Here is a 26,536-nt window from a genome sequence, read left to right as displayed (position 1 = left end):
ATTGAATTTGTATTACGTTGATTGCGCGTTGCGCGTTCAATTTATTTTTGTTCATAAGTTGAACATTTTTTGTTCACGATCGTTAATCGAAATCGATACGATGTTCAGGAAACGCATTACTTGCGCATTTATTGTTTATCATAACGATGTGTGTATTGGCGTGTTTACAATCGTAATCTAAACTACTTTAGTTTCATCGTCGTCATCGACGTTACGATCGACCGTCACATGTATGCGAACACACTTTTTTAGCTCACGTATTTTCATTTAATGTGCCAAACAAAATCTCTTTGCAAAACAAAAAAATACTGTTTTCTATATGGGTCTTATCTTTTGATGATAAAACTCCAAATGATTAGATAGCACAGATTAGGATGAAACCGAGAGAATTTGAATGACGATAAACAGCTGAACAGCGTGCTATATTCACAAAACGGTTGAGCATACATGGCGCACAAAAAACCGCCACGAAACTAAAATGGCATATAAAATTGTGCGAACACATTGAACATTAGCAGTACTTTGTTTGTCCTCAAATGAAAACATCATCAACATTGGATAGTGTGTGGTTGTGCAGCGTGTGTGCACCGCGTACCAGCAACAGCGCTCCGTCAATATACCCAACTCAATGTACGCCCAGTGCAAAAAAAAAGACAGCAACCATTCAAACAATTTAGTTATTCGTAAACTGCGTTTATGGCAACTTCATTAAAGGAGTGTGAGCATCACAAACGCTTTGACAATAAGTTGTGAAACGACACGAAAAATATTAACAACACCCGACTATACAAAGTTGTGCGTCCCGACTTAACTTTGCCGTATGATATAGACAAGAAGCTTCTAGTTGATTCTCATTTCAAGCCACATGGGTGACATGTATATATGCCAAAGAAACTTATGGAAGCCATAAAAATAAAAACCAAAGCGATTATACAGTGTTATAAAAAATAAAATTCAGAGAGAAAGCAAATCAACAGAGTGAGAGATAATAAGAACATTTTTTATATGAATTTGTGAACTTATTAACGTTACCGCAGTGACACCATCACATATTGAAAATTCACCGACTGAATACTGTGATAAATGTACAGCGACAGACTTCATGATATCTTGATCATTGTCACGTGAAAATTTGTATCATAAATAGTGTTCTTAGACTGAGAAATTACGCATTAATTTAAAGAAATTAGTTGGATGTGCGTGCGTGTGTATTTGTTTTGCGGTGATCGAAATTCGAATAAAATAATTCAATGATAATGATTTCGAATATGGAAACAAACGATACAACCATTGTAAGTGTATAAGAGGCTTGCGCTCTATCTTAATCGATTTTTTCTTTTCAAATGAACATTTGTAAAGCCATTGGCAGATAGAATGAAAAAAACTCTAGAAAAAATTGGTCAGGTGTTTTTGTGACAACTTTTGATCGAACCGAAAATGGAGTATTTGCAATATATAGGAAACAATAGAAATTATTATGATAATACGAATATGATCAATCGTTGGATTTAAAAATAAACTTGTTGTTATTGAACATTTCCTGATTACTATCACGTCACACTTGACTATTGATCGGAAAATTTCTTTTCTTTAATTTGTTAAACGTATTTAATAATTATTTATTGATTATAAGCGATAATAAAATGTACTGTGTGTGTGTGTTTTACTCTTTATTTCTATCTCTCTCTCTCACACACATTCAATCTAAGTGTGTGCCGCTTGTGAAACACATTTTGTAAACAAACAATTTAATGAGAGCAATAATTCGTTGCCGTTTGCAAACATGACTCTCACATCTTATACGAAAATAAAACCTGTTTGTTTGTTTGTTAAACATCTTCATTTTCGAATCGAATGGTGTAAATTGAGAAATTATCAAATACAAAACGAAATGAATTCCATTTCTTTTCATTGATTAGCAGCTGCTCAATCCAGACATTCGTGAATAGATTGAAAAGAAGGCAAAGCATCGAAAACAATTCATTTGCATGAACACTTATCAATGTTTACACAGATTATTATCACAGCAATCATATGCATTTTTTGAGTTATTTTTTTTTTGTATTTTGTCACATACATAATACGTCAAGTCAATTAATTACTTTCCATTTTTTTTTCTCTATCTCTCTGTACTTTAGAAGAGCACAAGAAATCCATATGTTGACATCTTTGTGGCCATAATTACGGTACCAACACTAATTCTGCTGGCTTTGCTGTTGGATGCAAACATTTCAAGTGACAATGATTCGCCGGCTGAGACTCGCTCAACGTTTATCGTGTTGATTTTCGGATTTGCATTTTTGGTTTTGAGTTCGCTTGTCTGTGGATGTATATTACACAAAATGAATATTTGTGCTTGGAATCATCGACAATATGAGGAAGAAGTCATTTCAGCAGCGAATCGTTCCAATTCCATCGATTGTGTACATGTAATTGATTTGCCGCCGACGTATGAGGTTGCCACGAAACAAGGAAACTTTCCAGCATTGTCATCGTTTTTAAAGCCACCGCCAACATATGAAATGGCTTGTAGTACTGAAAAACTTGCCCAAAGCAACTCCACCGGTACCATCCATCACATTTGATGCTTGTGGTTAGCGACACAACATTTATAACTGAACTTTTTATTTTTGTATTTATAAATTTACGAGGAAAAAAGAAGATGATTTTGTAGCATGGTTTCTCCTTTGCCTGAAATTTGTAGTTTTAGAAATTTTTGTATGAAATGTGGAAATCGGCAGATGAAATGAATGTTTCGATATCCGACACATTCAATCAATGGAAACGAAATTATTGAACATCGAGCTTAAGTTATGGATATATGTTTGATTCATGTAGTTAGCATGTGATAATTCAACGGAAACGAACATTTGGTAATATCGTGCATATTATTCTGATAGCATAGCAACGTTTAGAGTAAAAGAAGACTGTCACAGATGAGTGTTCATCACTTAATCAAAAAAAGTATTAATCAAATAAAAAAAATTGATAGATGTGGAAAAAAACGGAAATCAATCGATGAGCACTTGACTCGAACGTGTTTTAATTCTATTTTTATACAGGCCATTGTTAAAATTGTCTCAAGGGTCCCACTTAAATGACAATAGACATTCCACCTCTGTGAAAATAAGTAAGTAAGTAATATTGAAGCAGGTGAGGTAAATTCATTCATTTGGCTATGAAACATTTTTTGGACGTATACAATTTCATTCAGCACGTAATTCAAACCACAAACCATTCATATAACAATGTTAAGTACGTACTTAAAGTAATCGCTTAGGTACGAATGACTTATCAGTGTGTGTATGTGTGTTCGCGATAGCAAATCGTGAGCATATACATTTCTCTCGCTCTCTGCCAGCAAAACACGACATTGACAGTTGTCACATCTACATAAATTGTTTGTTTTTTTTTTCATCGTTGTTGGCTTATTGTATTTCATTTCTGCTTTTGCAGAAGTTTCACAATCATTTGGAAAACAAAAAAATTATGATTATTATCCATATGCTTAATCAATTTAAATCACTCTTATTGTCGATCATTACGCTTTGCCGACGAGCGTTATGTTGTTTTTCACGCCGACGAAAGTCATCGTTTAGCGAGTGTGAAATGTTAACTAGTGTAAATGTAGTCAACAGTAGCCACGAAACAAGACATCATCGTGGTGAGGTAAGAGAAAATACGCTTGTTCTGAGAATAGAGTTGTTGCATTTTAACATATCGTTGGGTATGTCATATAGGTTGATCGGGATTGGAACTCATGGGATGATTCACCGCGAACAGTCACCGAACACATTGAACAGTATCGACAGAAATTGGTCCAACCAAAAAACGAAGAAAACAACGAGCCGGCAATTGATTTCTTTCAAGTTAGTAATTTGTTTGATTTTCAAAAGAAAGAAAAAGTTTCATTTGTATTTTACTCAATTCAGGATATGGCTCCAAGTGTGATTAAACAAAAGAAAGTGTTTATTGATACGAATAAAAATGGCGATGAGAATTTTTCTCGTTTGCAAGCAACGGGTGCGGCTGCCATTCCACGCTTACAAACGGCTGAACTGGAGGATTGGAGTGATCACGATAATGATGATCACGAGGAAACTGGTTGGGAAGAAGTCAACGATGAAATGACCAAAGAAATGATACGAGAAAAACGACGGGAAGCAAGAGCACAACGACATCAACGGCTACAACAACAAAAACTCCAACAAAACCAAATGAAAAGTGGCCTTTATCCGCATGCACATCCGTGAAATGTAATAAACATTTTTAGACATGTTTATTTCCAGTTTGCGTTTGATTTCATTTCAAATAGCATTTAGTTAGATGTTTAAGATGAATTTTATTGTGCAAAGCATTTTACTGTATAGGTATACATAGACAGATGAACTAGCAGATGAACAAAAATTGATCTTTAAAGCAATTGAACTCACATTTACTACAATTTAGCAAAGAAAAAACACAGTTTCATTTAGATGTGAGATGCAATTCAGTTTTCGATATGTGAATTCGTATTTTAAATTGTTTTGTTTGTTTGATATTTGTATTGAATGGGGAAAACAATAAAGTGTATTTAAGATTCCAGAATTTTATTGATATTAAGCAAATCTTTGGTGGACCATGGTTCCAATGGATCGGGTGAGGAATCTTCATCTTTTTCTACGCGTGACATAAACTTTGCCGATCGAGTGCGACTTGTTTTTTTCGTTACTGGCTCAAGATCCTCATCGGTTGGCGCAACACTGAAAATGAATTTTAACAACAATAACAAGCCATTTACAAAAAATGTAAACAAATGTATACCGATTAGATTTTGTTTTTGCCGAACGACTTTTTGAATGCTTCGATTTGCGGCACTCTTCCAATTTTGCGCTGGGCGGTGGTTGCCCTCGTCGTAAATGAAACAATTCCATGTGACGCTTTACCTCTTCGGGTGTTGGAATGTCATCGTCTGATCCATGTTCATCATCGTCAACATTAATATCGATTGCACGCGAGTCTTGTCTAGTGAGCGATTCATTTTTTGCAATTGATTTTTGATTTTCCCAAGCAACACTGAACAACGGATGCTTATCATTGATTCGACGTTCGATTATACTACGCGATACAGCCGATTTGGCTCTTCGGATTAACGAAACTTTACCCAAAATTGGTCGTTCAACGTTCATAACACCTTCGGTATCTGATTCTTCCATTGCACTTATTTTCATTAGAAATTCACGCTCTTTCACCGGATCAACCATATTAGTTTTATCTTGGAAGGCTGTTGTCAGGCTCTTGGCATCTTGTGGTACCATTGCTGGCGTGACCAGAGTGGCTGGCTTTGGAATCGGTGTTGGTGCCGTTTTTGTTTCCAAATGAATCTCTTTGACGTGACTCAAAACACTCGCTTCTTTTGCCAAATTCGTTGCATAACTTTCGTCAACTTTAGCCGACGTATTTTCAGACATTAAAATCAATTCACGCAAAGGGTCTTTGAACACCTTGTCTGCATTCTATATTTGATTCAAGGTTTTAATTCAATTGAGCTCTTTTATTCTTATTGAAATATTGTAGTGGATCTCACCTCAACATCCAAGCCCAATCCAATAGCAATTGCATCGTCAGTCATCATTACGATGTCATGAGCGAATGACATTCGATCGACGGCTGTACTAAGTGCTCCAGTTGTAGCGACACCGGCTGCATTAACAGCTTGTTGTCCAATTCCCATATTCTGTGTCATTTTTCTGCAAATAAAAATAATTAAATTTGTGTTTTTCTACAATTAATTAGTATGCAAAGTACAAACTTTTTCGAAACTTTAGTCGGCGATGTGATAGATGCCCGTCCCCACATAATTCGTCTTAATTCTTCTCCCGTTAAACCTCGCGATTTCAATGCATTCAACGTTACCTTTCCGACTCGTTTCCAATTGGAGACCGCCCCTTTTCGTTGCTTTGCTCGTGTTTTTGACTTACTTTTTATAACCATAACACCTCGTGTTTCGTAGCCCGAATCATCTGCTGGACCCAACGGAATCGAATATTGTTCAAGATATTTTTGTGCATCGGATTGTGAGACGGCTCTTTCCAAGGTCACGACAATTTTTGCCCATTGCTTCATCCACTCTTTTTCAGATTGTTCAATTACATGTGCGTAGGTATTTCCCATCATAGCGATCAACATGTTTAACAAAAGAATTGGAACGAAAATCATAAAAATAACAAAAACCGTTTTAGCCAAATTGGGATAGGTTGTGTTATTCAAGTCTGAATAATTATAATCGCCCAATGTTGTTTGGAATAATGCCATCCAAGTGGTGGGATACGTAGCAAATAGTGTTTGCTCCACTTGCGGATGACCTTTATAGAGAAAATAAAAGGCCTGCGAAAATCCGAATAAAACAATTACATAAATGATGCCAAATGTAAACCTAAAAAGAGGAAGAATAGTAGATTCATTATAAATCTCAGTTTAACACATTCTCGTGAAGTATTCACGTACATGTCTCCCGTTATCATTGAATAGATCATTGTCACAAATGGTCCTGTAAGTCGTACGGCTCCTGCGAAGAACATCAACAAAAACCAACTGCCCGGTACGGCAAAGACTAAAATTGCCTCTTCTGTGTCGGTATCGCCGATCAACCGGAATGGTATGCATGCCAGTATCATAATGTTGCTGATTAGAAATATCGCTTTGGCAGGTGCATGAGCCTAAGGCGAACCGAAGAAAATTGTTGAACAATCTTCACATCACATTTTGTTTACATTTAAATAATCACCAATTGCTTCAAGAATGCTGATAGTCCCTGATTTTTAATCTCATCGCCTTGTTGAAATACGACGTAGCTCAAAACGCCAGTCAATGTCGCCACCTCGCTAAAGTATCGAATCATGTTTGTAATATTCATTGAATCATCGTCTTCTTCACCATTCGAGTCATCATTATTTGCAGCACCATCAGCGCTGGGAGTGCGATCGGTGCGACTTTCCTCGTATTCTTTGTTTTGTAAATTTTCAGTGGACGGCCGCATATACACCGATATTGACAGGAAGAACAAATGCACAAACAAAATGAGCAATCTTTTCAAAAATTGATTCTGTGAGAGAAAAACGATAAATATTTCGATACGTTGAAACGCAAAAGAAAACATATTTTGACAAAATTACTCTGGCAAATGTTTTCCATTTTTCTTCCAGTAAACGCTGAATAATGCCACCATCCAACATATCTAAATGTTCTTCTTTGGTTCCATTCAAAATGATGAATAGCGCCGAATTCCAATCTGAACGTAAATAAATTGCATCAATAAAGTTTTCAATTTCCTGTTATCATGGAGAACGATAGTTCGATCACACACCCCCTCCCCATGAAAAACTGTACTCCCACATTACTGATTTAATTCTATTCCATTAGGAAAACAAATGGAAATTTACTTTCTTTTTTGCAAAACAAATTCCAATAACTTTTTTTTAGCATTTTATAAATAAAATCACGTTAAATTTTGTATCAGAATAAGAAGTTTTCCATCATTCAAAAATAACAATAATTTCGAATCTTTTTTTCATAGATCAAACCAGAATCCAATGTAAATAGTGATACCAATGCGACACCTACCGGAAAAATGCAAAAGACTCCCTCTACAGTCTACACAACGCAAAACAAAATCTCAATTTGGTTGAAAAATGTGCTTTTTACTTTTCCGCACACATAGTGTAAGGTGAAAAGTATTGTAATCGGTCAAAATTTTGAAAACTTCAGAAACATGTTTTCTGGACGTTTCTGAGGTCAGGGAACCCGAATCAGGCCGTTTTGAGCATGTTAGTCTGTACGTCGTACGTTGTACGTCGTACGTTGTACGGCGTACGCAAAATTTGTTAGCATCAAAATCTCATCAAGCGCTCATCGTAGAAACTTAATTCAAAATCTGACTTTACAGGATGATTGGGGGTCCCGAGGAATAGAAATCATTAGCTTTTGAGCGACTTTGGTTGATGGAAAAAAATGTCATGCCTGGAGTGATACCTATGAAAAAGAGTCCAATTTTCGTCCAAAAGTCATACTTAATGTAGACTTGAACACTCAAAAATATGTATTGGGGGGTTTTTTGTCACGAGAAAACCAAATCTGAGGTTAGTTTTGAGATACAATCAACTTTTGATACAGTTTCCTTGAAAAAATCAAGGAAAAATTGAATTTTTGTATGGGAGCCAAGCCTGTATGCTACCTTAATGACGTGAAACTTTGCACAGTCTAATTTTTACACAAAAAAATAACATTCCGAATGTTTGAAGAGATTTCAATCAAAATTAGGGGTACCTCCCATACAAAATTTTGTATGGGAGGTACTCTTAATTTTGCTTGAAATTTCTCCAAACCCTCCGAATGTTATTTTTTTGTGAAAAAAATAACCTCTGCAAAGTTTCACGCCATTAAGGTAGCATACAGAAATCCAAATTTTTTGTGACTTTAGTTATGAAAAGTGTTTCAAAAATAATTTTTATGGCAAAATTAGCGTCAAACATATTTTTTAGAGTGTTTTGTTAGAAAATAGAATAATTTCAAATGTCGTACAAATGAGTTCATCATGAAAGTGTGAAAAATCTTTTCTCGGCTACTTCTGCTATTAAATTAAAGAATATTTTGTTGCCAAAGTTGAAACATATTTTGGTCTCGAACTTTACGCCGCTTAAGAGGCTTGAAAAATCGAACAAATATTATTTTGAACTGGCTTAATTAAATACGCAACTACCACCGTGCGGAAAAGTTCTCCTATTTTCTCCTAAAGTAAACCCGACAGTTATTCTAGCACACCCTGTACTCGATCTTTTGTTTTTCATTTCAAATTTTGGGTATATTGACATTAATATGTGGCTTTTAAATTCCCCATAAATACTTTTTATCGAGAATTTTTTTGATTAAACAAGAAAAATGTGAAAGGTTATTGGAATTTGTTTTTGAAATGGAAAACAGTACACCAAATAGAAAGTAACTTTTTATTATTTTTATATGAAAGGTTTTATTACAAACAGAAAATTAATTGGAGATGCCAACAAGAAACGTGGAATACTGAAAACGCGCTTCATATTTTTGCTTGTTGACATGGTGATAATGATATATGGCTTTAACATGTCATTGTTTTTCGTGATAAAATACTGGTTTCAAGAAAAGAAAGTAACCTTTAATTTGACATTTTTACTTTGTTTTTCAAATTAATGTTCAAGTTGAAATTTTTAATCAAGAAATTCTCAGTAAAATTATTCTTATGGAATGTTTTAGCCAGCATACCAAAAATAAAAAGCTTGTATCTATGGAATAATGCATAGCGGGATCGATAACTGGGAAGTATAAAAGCATCTAGTCAACGTATGAAAAGTTAAGACGTTCTCTGGCGACATTATTGGTTAATGTGCTACTAACATTTATAATAATCGTTCAAATTAAATAATTTTTCCATCGAAAAAATGAAGTCATTGTGTACGCTGTTTGTGGTACTCTTTCTGACTGAATATTCTGTGAGTTTTATCATCTTGCATATAGATTAGAGAAAAATGTTCAACAATTTTCTTAAACAAAGACATTTTACTAAATATTTTGTAATCTTTTAAGCTCTTTAGCTATATAAGCTTATGTCACTATAAATATTTTTAAATTATTATACTTTGGTCGTTAGGTATTTCAATGTGAAGCAGTTGGTAAGTATCAGTATTGCTAATATCAAATTAGTACTTTTTATCCACTTTAGTTCTTTTTAAAACTGAAAAGTTACAATTGCTAATACAAAATTCAAATGATTGAAGTAATATTGCATTTCGATAGAATTATAAAAAGTGAAACGGAGAAAGATAACATATAAAATAATTACAGGGGAATATGCTGAAATGTACCGGCCACAACTACATTACAGCCCACCCAAGGGATGGTTAAACGATCCAAACGGTTTAATTTATGAAAACGGCTTATTTCATCTCTTCTACCAATGTCATCCGAACGACACAAATGTCATAAGTAAGAACACTCAAAATCAATTTTTATTATAATCAATTTCAATTTTGAATAATATTTTTTTCTTTTCAATTTTGATCTCCATTTGCCAACTATCTTGTGTGCTCAAAAATTGTTTTCTTTTCATTCGTTTTGGGCTTAACACACGTCAAAATGTTAAGAAAAATTGAAATTTGTTATAAAAATGAAGAGTGTTAATTTAAGTTAATTATTCTCGGTTTCACAATAATTATTATGAAAATCAGGGGAACAACATTGGTGCCATGCAATATCTTCTGATTTGGTTCATTGGAAAACACTCCCCACTGCGCTCTATCCTCCAAATAAAGGATTTGCTATGTTCTCTGGTGGCGCAGTCTTCGATCACAATAATATTACTGGGCTGCAAACTAACTCTAATACACCGACACTACTCTTGATGCCTGCTGCAGCTGAATGGTCGTCTCGCGAGCAAAATATATGGTTGGCTTACAGCAATGATGGTCCTGAATACGCTACATTTAAATACTATAAGAATAATCCAATCATTGCTGGTCCACCAAATTCCGAAATAGTAACAGCTTTCAGAGACCCGATATTTTTTCAGCACAAAGATTATTATGTTGCAATAGTAGCTTCATATAATCGCACCAAGTTCTATAATTCGCGTAATTTATTGAACTGGGAGTTTGTGAGTGAATTCGGAGAATTCGATGGATCACATACAGGAAGATGGGAATGTCCGTCACTGTTTCCATTTAATGTCACCATTAATGGGTAAAACAAATCCAATTTTCGTTTGAATGAAAATGTTTATATCTTCTTTTTCAGAAAACAAGTTGAAAAATACGTGATGATAATTACTATAACCGACTATCAAAATCCTGTGCACCAATACTTCATTGGCTCCTACGATGGCAAGAAATTTACAAATGAAAACTCAAGAGACACAATATTATGGCTGGATCATGGACCGGATAGCATGGCTGGCATCACATACAATGCCTTGCCAGATGGCCGTCGTATTTTAATCAGTTGGATGGGCCGATGGGAATTTGCTGGAAATTTGAATTTCAACGCTTGGAACGGACAAATGGGCATTCCTAGAGAATTGAACTTGATAAAAGTTGGTGGTAGAATTCGACTCACATCCCAACCAATTCGTGAAATGGAATCTTTGAGAATCAATCCAGTTCGCAAGCAGAACATTAATATCACGAATGATTACACATATAAAATTGCTGATGCTGAAAAAAAGAATCATTTGGCTGACATTGAAATGACGTTGGATGTGAAACAGCTTAAAACAGGCGACTCATTTGATATTGTGTTTTCGGGGAAAAAAGATCAATTGAAAATTTCTTTCAAAGGAAATGAATTCATTTTGGATCGATCGCGTGCAGGGAAAATCATTCCAAATTTCATAGATACATCATTGGAGAAGGGCAATCTTGATAATCCAAATGACGAGTTGTCGGTACCGAAATTAACTTTCAAAGATCTTTGCAACGCCCCCAGACTGATCAATAGTTCTAATTTGAAATTGAGAATTATTATCGACACTAACGCATTTGAAATGTTTGCCGACGATGGACTGACATGTATGAATGCCCTTTTCTATTCCGAATATGGCATTGCATCCAAAATGACCATTCAAGTTCAATCACCATCGAAAAAGTCTAAAATTCAATTGAAAGAATTGAATGTGTATGAAATGAAAAGTATTTGGCAGAAGGACGCAAGTTCTTCGAGAACTGGTAAAAAGAGAGCTGACCCTTCACCTAAAAATAAGGGGAAAAAGAGCAAATACTAACAGTCAACAACACTTTTACAGTGATAAGATCTCATCATGGCATTTCATTTACTTCATTTGCTAGTTCATTCAATTAATGTCAAAGCCAAAACCGAATACGGTCAGAATTAAATAAATATTCCTGATGTCATTGAACTAGCAATTGAACCAATGACACATTGATGGATTTTAAAAATACACATTCAATGATACAATCATCACGTATAAGTAAACTATCTCTATGCGTAATAAATAACAATTCAGTTCAATTAACCTTGTTTATTTTTTGGTTTTTTTTTTTCATTAAAGAATGTGTGCACCTCCAAAATTTGTGTTTTTATTTCACTTTTTGTCAAGGAAACATCTAACGACAAACTGCTCTGAACGAATTTCAACATTCAATTCTGCACTTTTTTTACATTTCAAATGCTGTAATTTATAAAATGAAGTTTTTATTCTGATTTTGTTCACAGCACACTCACTTGTCCGTCCGTCCGGAAGTAATGTATCAAGAGCATTCAACGGATAACCAGAGCATGTGATATTACTGTACCGCCAAAATTCTTTGGCAGACAGCTCCAACATTTCACGAAACACTTCAGCACGTCCTAATTTACATGCCAATGTAAGCGGAGTTAATCCAGCCGCATTCATGATGCCATTTTTTGCGGGTAATTTTGGATGTCGAAGTGCATAGCCAAACATATCCTATTCGAAATACACAAAAAAAAACAGTTTTAAATGACACACACAAAATGAATTGAAGCTTTGAAAAGACACACCAATTTGTCACATACAACGACCATATGCAAAATCATATTTCCAAATGAATCTTGTAAATCAGGGTCGGCATCATGCTCCAGAAGTAAATTGTAAACACTTTCATTTGCACAGCAGGCCGACCAAGCCAACGGATATTCACCTAAGTACGCAAGACCTTCATAGTCGGTATTCTTCACTGGTCTGCTGCCTTGTTGATCTCGTGGCAAAAAGAAACTTCCTATAAAATGTGCAGACACTTAATAATAATCACACTTAATATTTTGGCATAAATGAAAGACATTACCAATGGCTCGTTGATTTACATCTGCACCGGCTTCAATGAGATCGGCAACCAGAGAATTGTTACTATAAGCAATGGCCAAATGTAACGAACTAGCAATTGAACAAATGACACATTGATGGATTATAAAAATATAAAAATACACATTCAACGTATAAAGAAACTATCTCTATGCGTAATAAATATCAATTCAGTTCAATTAACCTTGCACCCAAATATTCTTCGCCTTCCATAACATCAACGGCAAGTATTGGAAACACACGTAATAGAATCCGTGCCAATTTTGTATGAATTTTAGTATCGCATATAATTAAAACATGCAATAAAGATTCACCCAAACTGCCGCGATACTGCATTTTCCAGCATGCATTATGATCGTACCATTTGGCAAGCGGGTCATGTTGCGATAAACTTGCTTCAATCGGAATAACCACTTCCTTATTGTCCATATATTTCCATCGTAGGTATTCAGCACGATTGATTAATTGACCTTTACCATTGTTATACATAAACGTGCCGAATTGTTCGCGGATCAAACTTTCAACCGCAATTTGACCTCCTTTTTGAAATGCATCAATTAAATCGCCGCCTTTAAAGAAAATTACATTGACACAAGTTTAAATTACAACATTGATTTTAAAAACATTATTCTGCCAACTCAATTCATTCCAAAGTAATCTAACTTACCACGTTTATAATTTGCCAATTTGTACAGCAAACACTTATTGGCAATGGATGATGACTGCGAAATGACTTGGTCAAGAATTTCACCCGGTTTCGCTTCGTGCTTTTTCTTTCGGCACACTTTGAACAGCATTTTTAAATTTTTACAAAATCACACAAGACATGTCTCCATTTTGGTACGATGAAAATGTTCAATTTTTTCGATTTTCTGCTGGATCGATAAATGCCTTGGAAACGTTCCAAATCAAAATGATTTATGCATTTCTCCATTCGCCACCTGTTGATATTTGTTTACATATATGCTAAAAATAAGTCATAACATGATGTCATTGACATCGCAACTGAATAATTAATATATGAACAAATGTCATTTGAATTTAGGTGGATTATTCTCCTTTATTTTAGTCAAAATTTAATCGATGATTTTATCATGTGAAAATCATTTTTCTCAGACAAACTCTTATAACCAAAAAAATAATATTTACAATTCTATATAATTTGTTTTTTTTTTTTGCAAGAATTGATAAAACTGAAAACTTTTTTTTAAACAAATACTTTGAATTTTTTGAAACAGTATGACCAAATGTCAATCACTTGTAAACACTTTGTATTTCGAAAATTGACTTGTACATTGATTCTTTCGACAGAATTTTATAGCTCCTGTTGCGAGCTTAATTTCTTATAAAAACTGAACTAACTGGTAACTTATGGATTGAATCGTAGAAGAAGAAAAAAGATAATTATAGTAAGTTTAAAAAAATATCTAGACATAAAATGTGGTTGGGTCACACACAATTAACCGAAATGTGGTTAATCCCCCTTCAATTACTCTTCTCATTAGCCTAGTATTTTCTTCGAACAAAATAATAATTATCTTTTGTTGTGGATCGCGGGCAAAGCGTACTTTTATTTTGTGCATTCAATGTCACATTCGCCAGATGTTTGGCTTTGTTCCTTCAAAAGAATAAACGTTTGATTCCTTCATACGATACGTTTATAATGCCCCAACTGACAAACGCTCGCGAACAATTTATACCACAACCTTTGTAAACTTGCGTTATTTTTGATCCTCGTTCGGTGTATATCGCTTTAAAAGCATCGCTTAAACTTAGATTCGGCGTACCGACGGTGGCTTGCATTTTTGTTTTAAGCACATTTAATGGGTAAAATAATGAACTAAGAGAGGCACCTGAAATCAATGAAATATGATTAGCTTTCTTTAATATATCAATATTATAATTTAAAACCAACCAATAAATGCTCCGCTTAAAAACTCCTGAACCGACCTGCTGATGTGGTCTTCCTGAAATGGAAAATTAGATCCATGTCGATTTTCAAATTTAAAGAAAGCAAGGTTTGTTATACTCTGAGGAGGATGAACGGTGAGTAGAAGAACGCTGAAGAGGGTTCTCCTCCATAAGTGAGGAAGAAAATGTTTTCCTCCTCTCTTGGACCTTCTCAGCATTCTCCTACTCCTCATTTTTCTCCTCACCATTTCTCCTCAGAGAAACAATTCATGAAAAAAAAGAAAGAAAAACATACTCGTTTCGGTAGTCGTACAGCGGCTTCTTCGCGTATTATGAAAAATAGCACATTTGAAGGACCATTTCGCCATAGAATGGGCGTTATGCCTCGATACAATTCACGATAACCATAATTCATGCACACATAATGAAATGCTTCTGATGTATTTTTAAAGTGAGTATGATAATGCGAATCGGCGAGAAGAGTCTGTATACGTTCAAATGGCATCAGAACTGCTTCAACCGTACCTAGAACGTACATTCATTTGATTTTAATGTGATGGAATGAAAATTAAGATTCAAATGACACCCACTTACCTGCAGTCATTCCGGCCACAAACTTAGCCACATATTCATTAACACCTAATTTAAAAGAAAATAGACGATGAAAATATTGATAAAATGAATATCATTCTTTAACTTACCTAATTTGACTAGCGGTCGTTTGGTTCCATCGTATAATCCGAACATCAGAGACAATGAAACCGTTCGTTGGGCAAGCGGTGGCAAAATACCACGATATAAAAATGCAAAACCTTCATGACGAAGCTCTTGAACTGCGGACTTTATTTCAACCCCATGCAACATCTACATAAAAAAGAATAAAAATTTGCATCAATCATTCGAGGTCATGAAAAAAAGACTACTTCAATTATGGAAAGAGAAAAATATGATCGATAAATAATAGGAGTGTCAAGTAACCATGGGAATTTTCTATTTTCAATTTAAATTCGCATTTTGCATGTGTCACTCGCTCGCTATATTTATCAATGTCACAACATCCTCAGACATGTTCTAAAAAACTATTTCTGAAAAAAAATCATCGTTTTACCTGTCGAAACATGATTTTGTAAACGGGATATGTAACGGAGATGTTGATAAACGAAGCACCCCATCCGCATACCTATGCCATTACAAAGTTTAATTGAATATATGTAAAAAATTTGAAAAAGGAATACAAAATATATAAATAAACATACAAATTCCTGTAAATTGATGTGCCAAAATCCATGATTGAATTCTTTGTTGTTTTGCACCATGTCGCCTTGAAAGTCCTGCGTCAATTAAAAACAAAAACCATCAATTAAAAGACTACAAACAAAAGATAATAATTATCGCGCAGGAAATCACACGAAAATCAAAACATAAATAAAAAATCATTTTGATATTGATGCATGGTCTACGTGACAATCACATACACAACAAATATACACACAACACAATTATATAATTATTCTGTGTGTATAAAAAAAACGACATTTAAAATGCTTGAGAGTTCATTACCTCAAATAGAAAAAAAAATAACTAGAAAGGATTCTTTAAATTGAACATTTGCAAACTATCTTATTAGAATACAATTTTAATTGAAACGAATTGCAATCTACACTCTAAAATATTATTTATTTATATTCAAACAGTCATTGTTGAACATAGAAAAATTGCCAGCACCTGGCGAATATGATAAGAGTTCTCATGCAAAATCTAGTGTCAAACAGCACGTACTGAGACCAAAACACTGTGTGACAAACATATTGGCGACCGGTTCAAATCGGTACAGAACCGCAAACTACTGTCATGAGCGGTCATGAGAACTTCAAATTCATCCAAATAAGTAAATATTGCTCTAGCTCAAATCGAAATGGAAATTTTATATTTTAAATGAAAGAAGAGGGTTTTTCAATCGGGTGCTGATTTCACTTGAATTTGAGTTTTTTTTATTCATCAAAAAGTTACCGCATATTTTTTCAGCCGTCAAAAAAATTAAATAAAAAAACTCACGTCGCAAACATCATTACATCGTGTCATTAATAACTGTCACTATTGCGTTGACACATTTGGATTTGATAAACATTTGCATTCATTTGAGATTATTTCGATTATTCAGTCAGGTGTTTACCAAATTTTGGCGATTTGAAAAAAATGGATTCAAATTTGGCAGCCAAGTGTTTTATATGCAATGTAGAATGTTGTGCTCAGAATAAATATCTGTGTATGAATGTTGCACGTACATTAACGATGGAAATAAAATCAGTACTTGTAAAATGCTTACGTGAAATTGTAGATGTTGATCATGAATATTTCTGTGCAGAATGTATGAAAAAAATCGAAGACTATGACCGTTTGGTGCAACTCAGTTCGCAGATTGAAACCGAATTGTATGGACTATATCGTAAGAAAATGGAAGAGTCGAGCTACCCACTGGATGTGAAAATAATTGAAGATCAGAATGCAATCAACGAAGAGAGATTAGCTCAGACCGTTGAATTGAAAATGGAAAAGTCGTCAGATGACTTAGCATCTCCCGATGCGGCTGATGACATATGTGACAATAGTATGGTTGTGCAATCAGATAAAGATAAACTTAAAGAAGAGCAAAAAGAGCCAACTATTAACGAAACCCATGAATTTAATAGCAGCACAGAATTTGAAAAAGACCAAAAGTCCGATAAAAGTGTCGCCGAAAGGGACAGTACTCACTGCACAACTGCGAAAATGAAAGAAGACAATCAATTACTCGATGATTTGATTGAAGGTGAACTAAAACATATCGATGAAATTCAAAGATTCATATGCGATATTTGTGGTCGATCATATAAGTCGAAGTCAGCAGTTCGTGTTCATCTTGGCATTCACAGTGGACAGAGTTCAGAGAGTAAGCACGATTTTTCTTTGAAATACTTCTTTAATTTATATTAAATATGTCATATTTATAGAATGTCACATTTGTGGAAAAAAATTTAGTCGACGCGGCCACTTGGTTCGACACCTGCCAATGCATACCGGTGAACAGGTAAAATTTCAAATAATAATTTTGAAGATGAAAAAAATATATAATTGTTGAACATTTTTTTCCTACAGCCTTATCAGGTAATGATAATCAGCTTTCTGTCATAATTTGGGACTCAAAATAAATTACAATATATTTTTCTTTTGAATTTTAGTGCGATGTGTGCGGCAAACGATTCACACATTATTCATCATTTCACATGCACCAAATGATTCATACCAATGAACGAAGGAAAAAATGTAATATATGCGGATCTGAATTCCGGTCAACTTCAGACATGACGAGACACATGAGAACACATACCGGAGAAAAGGTAAAATACACAGTGATTAATTCAATTCGGTAAACTTACTAATAGCAACATTTCGATTTTCAGCCATTTTCCTGCCCGATTTGTGGTCAAAAATTTGCTCAGAGGTATTCGAAAAATATTTTCAATTTTTTATCTCTTAATTTACACAATTTTTTCTTCTTTTTTAGATACAATATGAAATCGCATTACAACAGACATAACGATATTCATGAATCGCAGTCCCAAAATCATAAGTGTGTCATTTGCTCCGAAGCATTCCAACGCCGTGCAGAACTAAACAAACATTTACAACAAGCCCATCGCAGATTGTAGACCAGTCGAAAGAAAATGTCTTTATGACAGAAGAAATATTCATTGTGAATTGCTTTCAGCTTACCCACAATTAAAACTATAAACAAACAAATTAAGTGAACTTATTGTTACGTTTATATTCTGGCGCAACTGGCATATGCTAGCGAATAATTTATGACATTTTGAAAATATGTGTTATTTTTTATCCCCGTTCGGTGCTTAAAAAGCATCGTTTACACCTGGATTCGACATACCCACGGTCGCTTGCATTTTAAGCACATTCAATGGATAATGGAAATAACAAAATATGATTGGCTTTTCTGAAGCTGTATTATGATTTAAAACCTAAAAATCTGCTGAAGTGGCTTTCTTGAAATTGAAAATGACCATGTCGAATTTAAAATTTAAAAAACGAAAACATTCGTATTTTGCTGGCAAAATACCACGATATAAAAGTATAAAACATCGACCCCATTTTTTCTAAAAAAGAACAATATTTTAGCCATTTACGTCAATAATTGTAATCTACTCTCTAAAATATTATTTATTCATATTCAACAGTCATTGTTGAACATAAAAAACGGCACCACTAAATGAATATATTCTAATAAGAGTTGCTGCAAACAGCACGTATTGATACCAAAAACACAGTAAACATATAGACTACTATTTGCGGTTCAAATCGGTACAGAACCGTAAACTACTGTCAAGAGAGCATTAAATTCATCGAATTAAGTAAATGTTGTATCTGTCCGCTTGCTTACATCGAAAAGCAAAATTTACATTTCAAATAAAAAAGAAGTTTTTTCCATTGATTTTAAATTTTAATTCATCAAATAGTTGCCGCATCGTTTTTTCAACCGTCAAAAAACGAAATAAAGAAACTCACGTCACATTACATCGTGTCATTAGCAACTGTCACTGTTGCGTTGACACATTTGGATTTCATAAACAATTGCATTAATTTGTCATTATTTCGATTATTCAGCCGAAAACAATCGTTCTCTTTATGTTCATGTCGCAATAATAACAATAATTTAATTCTTGCATTTACCAAATTAAGGCGATTTAATAAAAAAAAAATGGATTCTTTGGTGGCGAAGTGCTTTGTATGCAATGTGGAATGTTGTGCTCAGAATAAATATCTGGGTATGAATTTTGCACGTACATTAACGATAGAAATAAGTTCAGTGCTTGTTAAATGTTTACGTGAAATTGTTGATGTTGATCATGAATATTTCTGTACAGAATGTGTGAAAAAAATCGAAGACTATGATCATTTGGTGCAACTTACTTCGCAAATTGAAACCGAATTATATGGACTGTATCGTAAGAAATTGGAGGAGCCGTGCTACCTATTGGATGCAGAAATAATCGATGATCACAATGCAATCAACGCAGAGATATTAATTCAGAGTGACGAATTGAAAATGGAAAAGTCGTCGGATAATTCTGATGATGTAACTGATGGAACCTATGACGATGGTATGGTTGTGGAATACTTGGACGATTATGAAGTACAGTCCGATGAAGGTGACCTTAATGAAGAGCAAAAAGAGCCAACTATTAACGAAGCCCATGAAAATAATAGCAGCGCAGAATTTGAAAAGGGCGAAAAGTCCAACGAAAGTGTTGCTCAAAAGGTAACACAACGCAAAGCCAAACAAAAAAGAGGAAGTCTTCGCAGCCGAAATGCGAAAATGAAAGAAGACAAACAATTACTCGATAATTTGTTTGAAGGTGATCTAAAGTGTTATATGTGCAAATATGTTGCCGAAAATCGATCCGATTTGGAAGTACATAAAACGCTAAAACATGATGAAATTCAAAAATTGGTGTGCGACATTTGTGGTCGATCATATAAGTCGAAGTCAGCACTTTGTGTTCATCTTGGCATTCACAGTGGACGGAATTCACACGGTAAACACTCTATCTTTTGTGGAAATTCTTTTTTTTATTTATGATATTAAAATGTGTATGTCATATTTTTAGAATGTCACATTTGCGGAAAAACATTTACTCAGCGCGGTGCTTTGGTTCGACACATGCCAATGCATACCGGTGAACAGGTAAAATTCTAAATAATTTTGAACATGAAAGACAAATAATTTATTGGCCATTTTCTTTCGTACAGCCTCATCAGTGCGATGTGTGCGGCAAACGATTCACACATTATTCATCATTTCACATGCACCAAATGATCCATACCAATGAACGAAAGAAAAAATGTAATATCTGCGGCTCTGAATTTCGGTCCAATTCACACATGACAAGGCACATGAGGTCACATACCGGAGAAAAGGTAAAATGCACAGTGATTAATTCAATTCGGTAAACTTACTAATAGCAACATTTCGATTTTTAGCCATTTTCCTGCCCGATTTGTGGTCAAAAATTCGCTCAGAGGTATTCAAAAAATATTTTTCGTGTTTTTTTTTCATTTAATTTACACCAATTCTTTTTACCATTTTTAGATACAATATGAAAACGCATTATAACACACATAACGGTATTCATCGACCCCAGTCACGAAATCATAAGTGTGTCATTTGTGACGAAGCATTTCCACGTCGTGAAAAGCTCAACAGACATTTGCGACAAGCACATCGCATTAGCGATGCCGACATCAAAAACATAGCGGAACATGGCCCAGAAAGCGAAATCACCAAACAGATTATAGACCGGTTGAAAGCAAATGTCTATACGAAAGAGGAAATATTCATTGAATTCGAATCGATCGATGGCAGTGAAATGATTTCAGCTGAACCACAAACATGATTCGTATGTTTTTTTCTGGGAAACAAACAGTTTATGGCTATAGGCGATATTTTTGTTGAATATCATAAGCAAAATTTAGAGATATTGAAATAATATACTTGAATACATTTTTTTACAATTTATTTGTAGTTTTATAATTAAAAAAGAACTAAAATTTCATTCGAATCATATATGTTTGGCGTTTCTGTTTCTTTTTGACTACATAAAACATAGACATAAAATCATGAACCATTACAATGATGTCTCAAAACATGCATCAATAAGAAAACCAATGTTGATGTCAAAAGTCACGCGTGATCTGCCACTTTCGTGCAAGAATGTTGTCATTTTTGCTCCACATCAAAATTATAAACAAATTAAGTATTTTTCCATTTCAACCAAATGTTGCTTGATTTTGATTGCATGTTTCGTAATTTATGAATTAGTCGGAGAAAGTTTGTGACAAAACAAGTTCCATAATAGTTCCATGAAACAATGGATGTGATCAAATGTTTTATTTGTAATATGAATTTTGTGCCGATTGATAATTATCTTGGATTGCATGTTGACGGTGCAATGACGGCGATGCCATTGAAGGAGGTCCTTGAAAAATCCTTACATATTGTAGCTGATGTTGAAAATGAATATTTTTGCATGAAATGTATTCAGAAAATAGAAGAATACGACGAATTGGTCCAACAAATTCGACGCATTGAAACCGATTTGTATGAACTATTCCAAACGAAGTCAGAGGCCTTTGTCTTGAACATGAAGTGTGAATTTGAGGATCCGGATATTATAGAGAATCAGGATGAAACGAATGAAGAATTTATTAAAGACCAAACTGTAAGTGGTGATCAAAGTATTGATGATGATGATGAAGAAGAAAGTAAACATAATATAGTTGAATTCGAAACGACCTTGCTACAATTAGATGATAATAAAAAATCGAAAGTTCGTAAATGCAGGAAAAATGTGAAGAACACATCGAAAGATCCAAAATTAGTCAAAAAGAAGCACTACAAAATCGAACAAGTTTCTTGTGATGTTTGCGGCCGTATCTACCAATCAAAAGGCGCACTTGGCGTTCACTTAGTAAAACACTCCACCAACAATCCACACGGTAATAACCTCTACTTTTTCAAATCTTCTCTTCTTCAATTAACATTTGTTTGTTTATAGAATGTAAAATCTGTCATAAAACTTTTACACAAAGGATTGGCCTTAAAAGGCACATGCCAATTCATACGGGCGAGCAAAATCACCAGGTAAAAGATGAAAAATTTGTCGCATCTTTTTGAAGAAATTTAATTTAAAATATTCGTTTGATTGAAGTGCGACGTGTGTGGAAAACGTTTCACACATGCAGCTTCATTTAACATGCACAAAAAAATTCATATTGATGAAAGACCGAAAAAATGTAACTTATGTGGTGCAGAGTTTCGTTCGTCGTCTCATATTAAGAGGCATATGCGGTCACATACGGGTGAAAAACCATTTTCATGTACTATCTGCGGGCAGAAGTTTACACAAGGGTATGTAAAATTATTCGGACTTATACTACAAATTGTAATTTAACATCACAAAGGCCAAATCTATGATTTTAATTTTCTTCGATTGAAAAAAAACAGAAATTTTGATGCGACCTGTTATTTTTTGTATAATGCCATAATTTGAATTTTTCGTGGATTTTCACTTCAAAAACTATTTTTTTTGGATGACATGAGATTGCAGAGAGACACGTTATTTTTAAATTATAGTTAGCATAGACACTGTAATCCGTCTATTATCTAATGTGTTCCTCTGTAGACTCCGCATCTATAAATTCAGTTTCAAATTATGACAACTATAGTAAATCACAGTCTGAACTAAAATAATCTTTGGCAACAAATATAGTCTGGTATTTTCTAACGTAAAGGAAAACCCGATGATTAACACTTCAAATTACTTTCGTGTCTTAATTTAAATTCTCATTAAAAAATCGTGTATGGACACTCGCCCAAATGTCGGACTATTTGTTTGAATTTTCAACTTCAATTTGATATTTAACACTTTTGCTTTCATCTAAAGATATCATTCTATACACAATTCTATGCAGAATTTAATTGTGCTTCATTTCACACATGTCAAAAGAAAGAAATTTCCAAAAATATATTATTATTTTCCATTTTTCCGTCGTAACATCGAAAATTCCAAATGTCGGATATTCATCGTCCAATTCTCGGCTCCCAAATCTCGACATATTTCATGAATTTTCACTGCAAAACTTGAACAACTTTAAGTTTTGACAGCTCATGAACGCATTCTTTACATTGAGGTAAACAATACAAAATATCGAATTTGAAATTATTAGATTGATATATTTTTGCTGCATATTTAATTTAATTTATTTTTTCATAATAAAATGGCAAAAATATTTAAAAATATTACGTTATTTCACTGATCTATGATATTTTTGGTTTGAATTTCACAATGATTCAAATATCGACTTTAACTGTCACATCTGTCAAATTCAAAGTATTTCACTTGAAACTTGGGTGCTTATGTGTCGGCAATTGGACAATTTATTCCGGAATAATATTACAGTGAAAAATGAAAAATAAATATATTTTTTTTTCTTTATATTTTCAATATTTCTGTTCAATAACTAAATTAAAGTATCTACAATTCGCAGACATATATTTTTTTCCAAATTAGTTATTTTTTCATATAAAAAAATGCATTTTACCGGCTTGTCTCAAAATGACATAGTTTAACTTTTGACGTGAAAAAGTAATAAAAATGCCGAATTTTTTTTGAACGTAATTTGTGAAAGCAATAATAGATTTTTGATTAAAATTTGGATTATAATAAAGAGATTTGATATTGATCTTTCATAATTTACTTTTAAAAATGCAATTAAAATGAATTTTTAATTTTTAATTTCAATTCAACTCTCGGTATTCCGACATTTGGTCGTGTGTCGACATTTGGCAATGTACTGTAATTTTAAATCGAAAAATATTATGATAAAAAAACCAACATTTATTTAAAATGTTACTAACAAAATATTCTGTAATTTTAGGTACAATTTGAAAACCCATTTAAAGACGCATGAAAAGTCACAGTCAAAGTCAACGAGGATGTTCATCTGTGTCGTTTGCTCACAAGTATTCACTCGGCGGGAAAAATTAAACGAACATTTAGCGAATGCTCACCAAATAGTCGACACACCCTCCAACGGTTTTGAGAATTTAGCATAATTTTTTTATAAAAAAAAAAAAAAAACAAAGAATCATTTTAGTAGTACAATGAGCGGATGTGAAGACTTCAAGTCTCTTTGAGCCGACGGTGGCGCATCGAATTTCAAAGGGGACGTCAATGTAATTTTACAACTCGAATCGAAACTAAACAGCGCGCCAATTTTAAAATTTGCTGTCATTTCCTCCCATTGTAGTAGTATTTAAAGGTGATTTTGTATAACAAATTGGGGAAAAGTCATACGAGCAATTTTTCAAAAAATCAAAATATGAGAAAAAATAAAGAGAAATTTTAAGGCATTTTCTTATCAAATATTTAATGTTTTGAGGTAAAGAAGGTTAAGTACACTTTTTAATACAGCAAAAGCAATTTACATGTGTAATACTTTGTACTTTTTGTACATTCATTTGCTACCGTTGGCAATGGATTCGATCTTTTGTTGATCAAAGCGGATAAAATGTCTCCCCGCTGTTTCAGTCACATCGACACCCCCCATCTTATCGTAGAATTTTCTAGCCGGATTCCAGTCTAGCACGTGTAGTTCAAGTCAAAAGCAATTCGAGTCAATTGCATACTTTGCAACTTCGATAAATATTAATTTTTCTACGCCTTGTTTTCGATATGATGGCTTGACATACAAGTCCTCCAAGAATAGTACTTTCCCCACCCACGCTGAATAAGTATTAAAGCATGATGCATATCCAACGATCCATTGCGGTAAACTACACGCATATGAAAATAAAGCATAGCAATACAATAAGTATGTTGATTCTGGAACATTACATTTTTCGAGAAGTCTGAAATTTTTCCCATAATTCAGAAAACAATGATTTTTCTTTCCCAAAATGTAGATATTTTTCAACAGCTACTCCACTAAACAACAAAAAATTTCAATTTATCTCAAGTATGCGCTTAATAGCAAAATATTCCATGCTCGTTCAATAATCTTGTTAATTTTTATTGGCACTGTTCGGCGACGCAAATGATTCAAATTCAGTGTAATAAAGCAATTTGGTTCTTGTTTTCTTTAATTAGTCATTGAATCACATGATGTTATCAGTTACATATAAACAACTATAAGTTATTTTAGTTGCAAATCACTATGAATCAAGAAAATGTATTCTATATTTTAATTTTCAAAATGAGCCTACCCACTGGATGAGTCAAGTTCTTCAGCCACGAAGCAGGAAAATAGTGGATTGCTATTTTTGTCATAGAAACCACCATCCCTGCATAGATCTGTAATCAATCGGTCTTGTGATAAAAGATTCAATTCGTTAAGAATCTAAATCATTACCATTCACGCTAAGCTTCGGTCCATTTGGCATATTTTCAAAGTCGGCCAATTCCTGTTGAAAATGAAATGTCTCAATACATTTGTATCTATCTTACCCTTTAACCTATTGTCCGTATGCAAACACAAAAAATTAATAGACTCTAAAAATAACGAAAAAGGTTCATTTATTCAATTTATGGACGTGCGTTATCACTTTCGTATGCGGTTCGTCCCTACTCATTCCATTTGTAGATCACGCTTATCGTGCTTTCCAGAATTCCTATAGCGTTCGTGCTCGAATTTATATTTACTATTAAAATTACCGAAAGATAACTTATTCGAAACGCTATATTCATGGTGAGAACTATACACATGCGCTCTCTGTCATCGTTATCGATAGATCAATATAATCTCTGACATTTTTCAAGTTTTTTTTTGGTTTTCAATTATTTATGATTTAATAAATTTTCAACGGAATATACCGCAAATCGATACGATAACGAGATACACATGTGTTCAATTGGGCGTTTGTTTGTAAATATTGATATTTGAAGAGACCATTCTCAATTTAACACTTCGATCGAACCCTTTTCAAACGCAATTTCTTCCATACTGTGGACTTGTCGAAAACAGTGACTGAATTCGTCAGGCGAATAACAGAAAAAACGTACGATCAAAACTAAAATGTGAAAAATCTGGTTAATTCAGGTCATTTGAATAACAGCTTAACAACACAAAAAATGGAAGTGTCTATAGATTTTATAAATTATTCGAATTCTTTTGCTAATGAAGCTCTTTCTCATAAAAAACTTTCTTAAAAAAGAGTTTGCCATATTTCTG

General features: G+C 33.8%; 8 protein-coding genes across 12 annotated transcripts; 5 read left to right on the top strand and 3 right to left on the bottom strand.

Annotated features, from left to right (window-relative positions):
• Window positions 1–434: 434 nt before the first annotated feature.
• Window positions 435–3,030, top strand: LOC116339918. The gene is made up of 2 exons (XM_031766018.1): window positions 435–1,292; window positions 2,139–3,030. The coding sequence occupies exons 1-2, from the start codon at window positions 1,251–1,253 to the stop codon at window positions 2,583–2,585; spliced, it is 489 nt and encodes a 162-aa protein (XP_031621878.1). The 5' UTR covers window positions 435–1,250; the 3' UTR covers window positions 2,586–3,030.
• A 373-nt stretch (window positions 3,031–3,403) lies between these two features.
• LOC116339483 lies at window positions 3,404–4,587 on the top strand. Its single transcript, XM_031765378.1, has 3 exons — window positions 3,404–3,669; window positions 3,741–3,869; window positions 3,933–4,587. The coding sequence occupies exons 1-3, from the start codon at window positions 3,490–3,492 to the stop codon at window positions 4,251–4,253; spliced, it is 630 nt and encodes a 209-aa protein (XP_031621238.1). The 5' UTR covers window positions 3,404–3,489; the 3' UTR covers window positions 4,254–4,587.
• LOC116339481 (transient receptor potential cation channel subfamily V member 4) lies at window positions 4,388–13,690 on the bottom strand. 2 transcript variants are annotated; one of them, XM_031765375.1, is made up of 12 exons: window positions 13,512–13,690; window positions 13,029–13,413; window positions 12,828–12,916; window positions 12,544–12,761; window positions 12,244–12,469; window positions 7,155–7,270; window positions 6,767–7,084; window positions 6,487–6,698; window positions 5,792–6,415; window positions 5,567–5,729; window positions 4,804–5,495; window positions 4,388–4,742 (listed from the first exon to the last, which is right to left on the bottom strand). In XM_031765375.1, the coding sequence occupies exons 1-12, from the start codon at window positions 13,639–13,641 to the stop codon at window positions 4,574–4,576; spliced, it is 3,342 nt and encodes a 1,113-aa protein (XP_031621235.1). In that variant the 5' UTR covers window positions 13,642–13,690; the 3' UTR covers window positions 4,388–4,573. The 2 variants fall into 2 exon arrangements, with proteins under 2 accessions (XP_031621235.1, XP_031621236.1); XM_031765376.1 differs by having other exon boundaries at window positions 13,206–13,413.
• Window positions 9,358–12,034, top strand: LOC116339482 (levanase-like). The gene is made up of 5 exons (XM_031765377.1): window positions 9,358–9,500; window positions 9,659–9,680; window positions 9,853–9,993; window positions 10,236–10,746; window positions 10,801–12,034. Exons 1-5 carry the CDS (start codon window positions 9,450–9,452, stop codon window positions 11,780–11,782), a joined length of 1,707 nt encoding a protein of 568 aa, XP_031621237.1. The 5' UTR covers window positions 9,358–9,449; the 3' UTR covers window positions 11,783–12,034.
• Window positions 13,691–14,098: 408 nt separating the features above from the next.
• LOC116339577 (solute carrier family 25 member 51) lies at window positions 14,099–16,524 on the bottom strand. Its single transcript, XM_031765537.1, has 8 exons — window positions 16,316–16,524; window positions 16,012–16,086; window positions 15,864–15,935; window positions 15,457–15,619; window positions 15,350–15,394; window positions 15,051–15,280; window positions 14,760–14,811; window positions 14,099–14,697 (listed from the first exon to the last, which is right to left on the bottom strand). Exons 2-8 carry the CDS (start codon window positions 16,069–16,071, stop codon window positions 14,465–14,467), a joined length of 855 nt encoding a protein of 284 aa, XP_031621397.1. The 5' UTR covers window positions 16,072–16,086; window positions 16,316–16,524; the 3' UTR covers window positions 14,099–14,464.
• A 356-nt stretch (window positions 16,525–16,880) lies between these two features.
• On the top strand, window positions 16,881–21,296 carry LOC116339829 (zinc finger protein 239-like). Of its 4 annotated transcripts, none has more exons than XM_031765898.1 (6): window positions 16,881–17,684; window positions 17,746–17,822; window positions 17,891–17,899; window positions 17,974–18,132; window positions 18,196–18,236; window positions 18,300–18,598. In XM_031765898.1, exons 1-6 carry the CDS (start codon window positions 16,952–16,954, stop codon window positions 18,442–18,444), a joined length of 1,164 nt encoding a protein of 387 aa, XP_031621758.1. In that variant the 5' UTR covers window positions 16,881–16,951; the 3' UTR covers window positions 18,445–18,598. The 4 variants fall into 4 exon arrangements, with proteins under 4 accessions (XP_031621758.1, XP_031621757.1, XP_031621756.1 ...); XM_031765896.1 differs by lacking the exons at window positions 16,881–17,684; window positions 17,746–17,822; window positions 17,891–17,899; window positions 17,974–18,132; window positions 18,196–18,236 and adding exons at window positions 19,672–20,343; window positions 20,416–20,492; window positions 20,558–20,725; window positions 20,789–20,829; window positions 20,898–21,296 and having other exon boundaries at window positions 18,452–19,572; XM_031765897.1 differs by lacking the exons at window positions 17,891–17,899; window positions 17,974–18,132; window positions 18,196–18,236; window positions 18,300–18,598 and adding exons at window positions 20,558–20,725; window positions 20,789–20,829; window positions 20,898–21,296.
• Window positions 21,297–21,568: 272 nt separating this feature from the next.
• LOC116339638 (zinc finger protein 510-like) lies at window positions 21,569–24,711 on the top strand. Its single transcript, XM_031765643.1, has 4 exons — window positions 21,569–22,303; window positions 22,363–22,448; window positions 22,516–22,715; window positions 24,245–24,711. Exons 1-4 carry the CDS (start codon window positions 21,676–21,678, stop codon window positions 24,420–24,422), a joined length of 1,092 nt encoding a protein of 363 aa, XP_031621503.1. The 5' UTR covers window positions 21,569–21,675; the 3' UTR covers window positions 24,423–24,711.
• A 120-nt stretch (window positions 24,712–24,831) lies between these two features.
• Window positions 24,832–26,526, bottom strand: LOC116339639 (diamine acetyltransferase 2-like). Its single transcript, XM_031765645.1, has 3 exons — window positions 25,718–26,526; window positions 25,572–25,659; window positions 24,832–25,142 (listed from the first exon to the last, which is right to left on the bottom strand). Exons 1-3 carry the CDS (start codon window positions 25,746–25,748, stop codon window positions 24,968–24,970), a joined length of 294 nt encoding a protein of 97 aa, XP_031621505.1. The 5' UTR covers window positions 25,749–26,526; the 3' UTR covers window positions 24,832–24,967.
• Window positions 26,527–26,536: the final 10 nt, after the last annotated feature.

The sequence above is a fragment of the Contarinia nasturtii genome, unplaced genomic scaffold, assembly GCF_009176525.2.
Source record: "Contarinia nasturtii isolate CC-2019 unplaced genomic scaffold, AAFC_CNas_1.1 Cnas_scaffold_533, whole genome shotgun sequence".
Taxonomy (NCBI): Eukaryota; Metazoa; Arthropoda; class Insecta; order Diptera; family Cecidomyiidae; genus Contarinia; species Contarinia nasturtii.
This window is presented reverse-complemented; position numbering and strand designations above follow the sequence as displayed.

What these genes read in the sequence shown, in the direction of transcription:
- LOC116339918 (XM_031766018.1), top strand. Translation starts at nt 1,251, where the DNA reads ATGATAATGATTTCGAATATGGAAACAAACGATACAACCATT. An exon ending in AAACAAACGATACAACCATT is followed by an intron (nt 1,293 to 2,138) that starts GTAAGTGTATAA and finishes TCTGTACTTTAG; the next exon opens with AAGAGCACAAGAAATCCATA.
- LOC116339483 (XM_031765378.1), top strand. Translation starts at nt 3,490, where the DNA reads ATGATTATTATCCATATGCTTAATCAATTTAAATCACTCTTATTGTCG. An exon ending in CAAGACATCATCGTGGTGAG is followed by an intron (nt 3,670 to 3,740) that starts GTAAGAGAAAAT and finishes TATGTCATATAG; the next exon opens with GTTGATCGGGATTGGAACTC. An exon ending in CGGCAATTGATTTCTTTCAA is followed by an intron (nt 3,870 to 3,932) that starts GTTAGTAATTTG and finishes TACTCAATTCAG; the next exon opens with GATATGGCTCCAAGTGTGAT.
- LOC116339482 (XM_031765377.1), top strand. Translation starts at nt 9,450, where the DNA reads ATGAAGTCATTGTGTACGCTGTTTGTGGTACTCTTTCTGACTGAATAT. An exon ending in GAACGACACAAATGTCATAA is followed by an intron (nt 9,994 to 10,235) that starts GTAAGAACACTC and finishes TATGAAAATCAG; the next exon opens with GGGAACAACATTGGTGCCAT. An exon ending in TTTAATGTCACCATTAATGG is followed by an intron (nt 10,747 to 10,800) that starts GTAAAACAAATC and finishes CTTCTTTTTCAG; the next exon opens with AAAACAAGTTGAAAAATACG.
- LOC116339481 (XM_031765375.1), bottom strand. Translation starts at nt 13,641, where the DNA reads ATGCTGTTCAAAGTGTGCCGAAAGAAAAAGCACGAAGCGAAACCGGGT. An exon ending in ATTGGCAAATTATAAACGTG is followed by an intron (nt 13,414 to 13,511) that starts GTAAGTTAGATT and finishes TTTTCTTTAAAG; the next exon opens with GCGGCGATTTAATTGATGCA. An exon ending in GATTGGGCTTGGATGTTGAG is followed by an intron (nt 5,496 to 5,566) that starts GTGAGATCCACT and finishes AATCAAATATAG; the next exon opens with AATGCAGACAAGGTGTTCAA.
- LOC116339577 (XM_031765537.1), bottom strand. Translation starts at nt 16,071, where the DNA reads ATGGTGCAAAACAACAAAGAATTCAATCATGGATTTTGGCACATCAAT. An exon ending in ACATCAATTTACAGGAATTT is followed by an intron (nt 15,936 to 16,011) that starts GTATGTTTATTT and finishes GTAATGGCATAG; the next exon opens with GTATGCGGATGGGGTGCTTC. An exon ending in ACAAAATCATGTTTCGACAG is followed by an intron (nt 15,620 to 15,863) that starts GTAAAACGATGA and finishes TTTTTTATGTAG; the next exon opens with ATGTTGCATGGGGTTGAAAT.
- LOC116339829 (XM_031765895.1), top strand. Translation starts at nt 19,506, where the DNA reads ATGGATTCTTTGGTGGCGAAGTGCTTTGTATGCAATGTGGAATGTTGT. An exon ending in CAGTGGACGGAATTCACACG is followed by an intron (nt 20,344 to 20,415) that starts GTAAACACTCTA and finishes TCATATTTTTAG; the next exon opens with AATGTCACATTTGCGGAAAA. An exon ending in GGTCACATACCGGAGAAAAG is followed by an intron (nt 20,726 to 20,788) that starts GTAAAATGCACA and finishes TTCGATTTTTAG; the next exon opens with CCATTTTCCTGCCCGATTTG.
- LOC116339638 (XM_031765643.1), top strand. Translation starts at nt 21,676, where the DNA reads ATGGATGTGATCAAATGTTTTATTTGTAATATGAATTTTGTGCCGATT. An exon ending in CGGGCGAGCAAAATCACCAG is followed by an intron (nt 22,449 to 22,515) that starts GTAAAAGATGAA and finishes GTTTGATTGAAG; the next exon opens with TGCGACGTGTGTGGAAAACG. An exon ending in GGGCAGAAGTTTACACAAGG is followed by an intron (nt 22,716 to 24,244) that starts GTATGTAAAATT and finishes CTGTAATTTTAG; the next exon opens with GTACAATTTGAAAACCCATT.
- LOC116339639 (XM_031765645.1), bottom strand. Translation starts at nt 25,748, where the DNA reads ATGCCAAATGGACCGAAGCTTAGCGTGAATG. An exon ending in ACCGAAGCTTAGCGTGAATG is followed by an intron (nt 25,660 to 25,717) that starts GTAATGATTTAG and finishes GATTGATTACAG; the next exon opens with ATCTATGCAGGGATGGTGGT. An exon ending in GAACTTGACTCATCCAGTGG is followed by an intron (nt 25,143 to 25,571) that starts GTAGGCTCATTT and finishes ATATGCGTGTAG; the next exon opens with TTTACCGCAATGGATCGTTG.